This window comes from Anarrhichthys ocellatus, unplaced genomic scaffold (assembly GCF_004355925.1).
Source record: "Anarrhichthys ocellatus isolate YVR2014 unplaced genomic scaffold, GSC_Weel_1.0 scaffold4, whole genome shotgun sequence".
Taxonomy (NCBI): Eukaryota; Metazoa; Chordata; class Actinopteri; order Perciformes; family Anarhichadidae; genus Anarrhichthys; species Anarrhichthys ocellatus.
The window spans coordinates 7,798,835-7,806,434 of record NW_022280034.1 but is presented as its reverse complement, the minus strand read 5'-3'; the positions used below and the strand labels follow the sequence as shown (position 1 = coordinate 7,806,434).

General features: G+C 39.7%; 1 protein-coding gene across 1 annotated transcript; it reads left to right on the top strand.

Annotated features, from left to right (window-relative positions):
- The first annotated feature begins 638 nt into the window (after positions 1–638).
- Positions 639–6,483, top strand: LOC116381475 (probable phosphatase phospho1). The gene is made up of 2 exons (XM_031843680.1): positions 639–718; positions 2,777–6,483. Exons 1-2 carry the CDS (start codon positions 707–709, stop codon positions 3,584–3,586), a joined length of 822 nt encoding a protein of 273 aa, XP_031699540.1. The 5' UTR covers positions 639–706; the 3' UTR covers positions 3,587–6,483.
- Positions 6,484–7,600: the final 1,117 nt, after the last annotated feature.

The following is a 7,600-nucleotide window of genomic DNA, read 5'->3' as shown; positions in this document are numbered from 1 at the left end:
GTTAAGGAGATGTCCTTTGTTTAACCCTCAGGTGTCTGCAGCGAACGCTAGTCTCATGCACGTAGCGCCTCCATTTATTTTTAGATGGACATTTCCAGCACAGGGCAAAGTGATAACTCGTGTTTTTCAGAACTACAACACGTGTTCCTATCACAGTGTAACATTGGCTGTTTCGATTGTCAATTAAGTGAGTTAGTAGGCTGTTAATATTGTTGCTACTGCATCAGCTTGAGTTGCACCTTGAATTCAAATTCACCAGACACCATACAGCGCTGTACATTATGGCATAATTACATCACTCATCCTTGAGTCCAAGTGCAATATAGAGCAGAATATACATTTACTTGCAGAACAGAATTCTCAAATAATATGTAATTCAGCCAATGTGTTTCCAAATGCGTGTTGTAATGACTCTTCACCAACAAAAACTGGTCATTATACACTTTGTAAAGCTAGAATAGTGTCTGAGCTGTTGAATTAGAAGATGTGTGTTGTTTCTGTTGAACTCTATTTCTAAAGCGTCAGTTGAAAGTGTTCCTCTCTTGGTCTTTTAATTTGAAAGGTTACGTCGGAAGTGCTGTGTTCACGCTTGGTCATTTGACACTGGCTTTAAAAGGGAATACCCTCTGCACTGCTGTGGGAGACTTGCCGCGTCACTGGGATGCGGTCGCCGGAGCCGGGCGTCTAGCCTACCGTATTCGCTCATATGCCCACGCCGGTAGGCCTACTTTTTCTTTTTCTTAATCAGCACATTTCTTTTTTTCCCTCTGTGTGATTTTACTGTTTGAATTTGCCTTTTAATCTTTTCCTCTCGGACATACACCCGGTCAGCCTAACGACTCCTGACAGAGCCCTCGAATGACTTTCAGTGGTAACCTCTCGTACAGGAGTAGCTGCTCCGGGGTTAAAATTAGATAGCTTAGAGTGTAAATATGCTCTATAAATAATGGAGCTGCTGTGGCAGACCAGGCTGCACTTGGCAGGTGCAGCCAAACTGCAGGTTACAGAACATTTACAGTTGTTAGAGTCAAACCAGCAGGTCTGTTATTATTACACCAATGAGCTGACATTGTCAGACAAACGGTATGCATGCATTTGAACCAAGTTTAATTCTCTATTAGGTTATTGTTAGGCTGAGATTTTGCTACAATGGTGTGTGGATTTAAATAACTGGCATGTACAGGTTGTGCAAGATGCATGTGACAACTAGACACAGCTATTCTGGCACATGACCTTCTTATATCACAATCTTAAGCTTGTCAGTGGTGTGTTCCTTGTCTATTTCTATTTCATGGAATTGTATTACTCTGAATATACTATTTTGCAGCATACTAAAGGTCTATTTATAGGTTTGTCAGTCCTGTACAATTTGTTTCCAGTGGTGGAATAAGTACTCAGACCTTACTTAAGCTTCAACAGCAGAATACTCACTATGCAGAATATTATAAGGCTATTACTAGTGCTGATTACTGATGTGTAAATAGTATTAAAATTAAAAGTTAATTTTATCTTAATCTTATTTTACAGGATGATCATGCACTTTGGATGTGGAAACTTAATCTGCAAACTGCCTGAAGTTGACAAAAAAGGCTCTTAGCCAGACTATGTAACAGATCTATGAGCCCTAAAACATTCATTTTATGCCGTTTTAACAATGGTCATAGACTTCATAGATCATATAATCTTCTCAGCTTTATGGTCCATTTGAACAAATGAGCTATTTTCATGAAATCATTTTTAATGAACTTATCTGGTGTTCCTTTTTAGAGTTAGCTACCACCTTGTCAATTTGGCATAAATAACTCAATGTGGGAAAGAATTGATTTTTCAATCACAGGAAACAGTGAAAATGATTAAATTAGCTTTAGGTATCTTTTCAACGATCCTTGGCTTGCCAGAGTGCAGTCACTGCATTTTTGATTTTTAACTCTTCTTTTTTAGTTCTAGTGCAAATTTGCTCACCCACAATAATGTTTATATGTTAAAGCAGATGTCAAAAAGTCAAAGATTCTGGTCTTTGATCCATTTTGACCAAATATATAGTTACTGTGTTTTATGTCTGTAGGGCAGTATCGTCCTTCAGCCTATACAGAGTAAAGGTGATCCATATGTCCCCTAAATGTTCTGTATTAGAAGTATAAAATAGCATGTATACTTGTAAATTCATCAAAAGTAGTAATTGTACATTACTTGAGTAGCTTTACTATTTCACGCTTCACTAGGCTGGTTTGACGTCACCACTCATATCTGTTCCATTTATGGCAAAGGTATGCTGTGAAGTTACAGCTCTCTCTTCACTCAACTTATGCCTTGTGCTACAAACAGATCTGCCATGCCTATGTAAGATCTGGAATGTATAAATAAAGTTTTGTTCCCTCAATCCAGAAGGAATAAAGGCATGTTTGAGTGGAGAACTATGATGAATATAAGAAGTGTATGAGCGTTGCATATCAGATGCTGCAGGGTTCTAAACAAAGACAGTCTGATATTTCCAGAAAATGAACATTTACCTAGAGATTTTTTCTTTCGCTAAGTGTCCACGTTGAAGTTAACTGCAGCGTGCTGAAGAAACATCCAAATGTACAAATTCTCTTAATTACGCGATAAGCTGAAGGGGAAACATATGTTTACAAGGGAATGGAGCAGAGTAAACAGGATGTGCATGATGTCATACTAAATGGCATCCTGCCAGTAACGTTTTATTTTTAGAGAAGGGTGTAATAAAACTGTGAAATGCTCCTCAGAATCTGTTGTCCTTGGCATCTCCTTTTCTTAGAGAGGGACCACTCACCATTTCCTCCGCTCACCGAAGATGGCGGCTCCATCGCACCAAGACCATGCGGCGCCACAGCAACCGCACTTTTTAGTGTTGTTCGACTTTGACGAGACCATCATCAATGAGAGCAGTGACGATGCTGTGGTGCGCGCTCTGCCAGGCCAGCGGCTTCCTGACTGGCTGAGAAACAGCTACAGGGAGGGGCACTACAACGAGCACATGCAGAAGGTCTTGGTGTACATGGCGGAGCAGGGCGTGTCTGAGGACTCCATCCATTCAGCGGTGGAGAAGATCCCACCCACACCTGGCCTCGTTAACCTCTTCCAGTATCTGCAGGGCTATCAGCAGGACTTTGAGCTGGCCGTGGTCTCCGACGCCAACATGTACTTCATCGAGACGTGGCTGGAGTGTGCCGGGGTGCGCCACCTTTTCGCCAAGATCTTCACAAACCCGGCCAGTTTTGACACAACTGGCCGTCTCGTCCTGCTCCCCTTCCACTCCCACTCGTGCCCCTGCTGTCCCGACAACATGTGCAAGCAGGTGATCCTTCGTGATTATCTGACGGGCCGACAAAAGGAGCGTAGTGGTGCTCCTTTTCAGAGGGTATTCTATATCGGAGATGGGGCCAATGATATCTGTCCCTCTCTGGCTCTGGGGCCCCGGGACACAGCCTTCCCCAGGAGGGACTTCCCCATGCACAGGCTGCTGCTGGAGATGTCCCAGGCAGCCAAGTTCAAGGCAAACATAGTTCCTTGGGTCAGCGGCGAGGACATAGTGGACAGCCTGAAGAAAATAATGGAAGAGAGATGAGATGTGTGTGTGCGTGTGTGTGTGAGTGTGTGTTCCTAAACCGAGGCTACTTTTGGGGACACATTTCAGACGTGATTAGTGTGAGGATAAGATTCCAGGACAAAAATGCAAGTCAATGTAATGTCCCCAAAAGTTATCTCACTAAAATGTGTGTGCGTGTGATTGTGTGAAAGAGAAAGGCAATGAGAGGGGCAAATATAGCAAAAGTGCACGAATCCCAGTCCTGGTGAGCTGCAGGATATGCATGATTTTACCCCAGCAACACTTGGCACAATCTGTAAAGACGTAGCCAAATAGTGTGCATCTGTTTGAATCACCTGTTTTTAAATGAATAGTTTGAGATTTTCTTGTGGAGTTAGATATTGTGATAAATATGTGGCTGGTGTCAGCAGCTGGTTAGTTTAGCTTAGCATAAAGACTGAAAATAGGGGGAAACAGCTAGTCGTTTCTCCTTGTTTCCAGTCTTAATGCTAAGCTAAGATACCAAGCAGCATATTTTCTGTAGACATGAGAGAGTGTTATAGGTCTTCTCATTTAACTCGCTGCAAGATGTGATTAAGTGTCATTTCAAAAATGTCCAAACTATACCTTTAATGCTAGCCTAAACACCTATTCTCATACTAAGTAATAGGTTTTAGTATGCAGTATTAGAACTTGATTTCCATTTGAATGCAAATACATCCCGATCAAGATAATCATGATCAATAATGGAGAAAAAGCAAATCATGCTCTAAGTTCTGGTTTTTGAGTTTGATCAAAATGCTGAAGATCAGAGTAGATTTTAACCAAAGTTGTGTCTAGTGTGCTCCGGAGTGAGCTAAATCAAATGCAATCAGCTCATTTAACACACCATCTCATTCAATATGAATGTAATGTAGTTTACATCTGACTATCTCACTGTATCTGACACTGTTGAGCAACCCTAGCCAGGAAATTCGGTGTCACAGGTACTGTGTAGGGATTTCAGTGAGCTAGAGCAACAGCTTGAATCTACTCCACTCTCGGTGCTCTCTTGTGTTGACGGGCTTATTATTTTTTTTAAAACACTCAACACTGCATTCAAGGACCTCGATGAGAGACACATAAGCAGGATCAGGTGTTGCAGCACCGCACGGGACAAAAGACCACACATGTTGTGTCAGACAGGGACAAGGACGGCAGAGAGCAGGGATAAGGTGTCTCTGTCCACCACTCATTACTGATACCTAATCTAGGGCTTGATTATACAACAGTGATCTACACCAGCATGAGATCCAAAGGGAACGCTGTAGCCATACGCTTGCACTTTGGTACAACATTATACCCTGTGACTCTGAAACAATGGAAAAAAAGTCTAATGCAAAGTACCAATTGAAGAATTTTAATTGTATTTGTGTATTATTATTAGCTCGCTCTCACTGTACTTGTACCCTTTTAACATTCACAGTGAATATTAGTATTGATAACAGATATATTTAGATTGAGGAGCATTTGCAGCCTGTTTGAATGTATTCCCAGTAAACAGCAGTGTTGTGAGTGAGTGACGATTATATTAATATATATTTGCATACTCGACTCGACACGTAGCCTCATTCTGCCTCACTAAATCTATGTCATGGACTTGAAAATATATTTAAAAATAAGGAGCACTTGTATAAATTGAGATGATTTACAGGGACATTAATATTTTGTTTTAATTCAGGAAATTGTGAAATATTAAGTCTTGATAAATATCTTTGTTTTCCCATCCTGTTTACAAAAAGCTGTTTGAATTATGATTCTCATTGGGCATGCATACTGTACATTAGCTAAGGTACTAAAGCCTGTTTAAGGTTTCCATGTGAGTATACAGACAAGTTAACACTCATATTGGTCCTGTCTAGTAACTGTAGGCCAGAGGTAGAATAATTGAGTGTATAATTACATTCATTTTTTTATCCATACCCATATACTGAACAGCAAGCCATTGCAGATAATAATAAGAAAGTTTGTGTGCTGATGAAAAGCCGTCAAAAAGATAAGTAATAAACTTGTTAATTGATGAAAAACTTCTAGCCTTAAAAAACAACCTTATGCTGTAAAAGTGCTGGTATTTTCTTTTTCAGTGTTTTAATTTCTCAGGGAGTAGAAGCAAAAGTATTGACAAGCAAACACAATGATATGTGTTTATGAAATATGTTTATTTGCTGCTCTAAGATGATCATTTATGATTCAAAAAGTATTGATGTTTATGAGAAGTAATCAATGCAGCTGGAGTGTGATCCTGAAACTCTTTGAGATCAAAACCTAATCCATTAATGCTTTGTGAGTAGGAGACTAAAGTCATATGAGTTTATTATATAAAAAATGTAACAGTGGGTCATTTAATTAACTCTAACTGTCTGTGTACCTGTAAAACTTCCATGGAGTTTTGTGCAATAATTAAATGCTGTATTCTTGATATGATGTAAAAGAGAAAAACAGGAAGTAAAACTTTTGAGGTTTTCAGGGATGTGAATCAACACCAGATCACCAAACTAGTTGTTTTTTCAATGAAACTTTAAAATGGTATTATGGCTTCACAACAACCAAATAAAATGATGCGTTGTTGGGACTGCTTGACTAATATGCTACTTTTTTCATTTTTGTAGTTTGCTGTATCCTGGGTGTGAGTGTTTGTAATCAAAGATCCAGTTCTGTGTGTAAAGCATCAGTGTGACAGGAATATAAAGCCATTATCTGATTAATCTGTTTATGTTGTGTTTCACAGCCGCGACTATGAACTAGTTTCCTCTTGAGGATCGATGAGGCTCATCGTAACTTATCACTTTCATTAAAGAATGATATGGACAACAACGATCTCACCTCAAGCTCCATTTAGTGACTGTTCTGGAGCTTTCACATGAGTTTGTTTTCACAGAAATGTCAAATTTTCATTTTTTGAGCGCTTGAAGGACAAAAATAAAAAATGTAACATAAAATATGTATTGTATAAAATATATATGTATATACATGTATTTTTTAATTACTAATTAATAAATATAGAGTACTATACAGTATATGAGTAGATTAGTCGATTGACAGATTGATATCCCCCAAAAAATCCTTAGTTGCCTCTCAATTGTTAATATTTTCTGCTTTTCTCTGTTTTATGTCATTATAATTGGAATAAATTTGCCTAAAACAATTAATCAATTAGTTCATTTGAATCTAGCAAGTTTTGTGATACCTTCAAAAGATCCAATTCAGTTTTTAGACCTTAACTCATAATTGTTTTGTCAACAGCTGTTTCAAAGGCAAAGAATGATCTTCTTTAAAAGTCAACATTGAAATTGTGTTGTGGGAAAGCCCAATGGAGTCTCAGTAGAGAGGGCCATTGCTTAACTAGTTGGGAAGGGGACAAATGAATAAATACTGCCATGTACTTGTGGATGGTTTTAAATTCATGTTTTGGGAGAGACAATGTCAAGCCGGGGTCGAAGACATTAGAAGAGAATGGGGGAGTGATTTAGGAAGAAGGGACAAGGAGCAGAAGGCCCACATGACGCAACCTGTCCTCTTGATTTAGCAGCAGAGGCAGTAATAGAGAGATGGAGGACAGAAGAGACCCGGAGTAAGAGGAGTCATCCAAACCACTTTCTCAACTTGCAGGACTTCAGAGAGCCAAAGGACAAAGTGAAGACAGAAGGGAAGGATTGGAGGACAGAGGATGAGAGTGCAGACAGAAAAGAGGAGGTGGCGGGGTCAGTGGAAAGAGTCAGCAGTTTGAAAGGAGGAGAGGAAAGATGGACAGAGACACTGAGCTGTGATGATACGAGAAGACGTTAGAGGTGAGATGAATGTTCCACCAGCACGGCCGGGATAGTGACCTGCAGGGGATGCGGCATCCAGTCAGCGTTGGTTGTGGTTGAATCTCACACATGAATCTCCAACAGAACTGCAGGCTAATGAGTTGCAATGTTGGTAATGTAGGCAACATGTTTTGACAAGAAAGAAGAATGCGTGGTTACATTGATTTTACTTTATTTCTTTTAAACCGTAAACATTTGACACTGT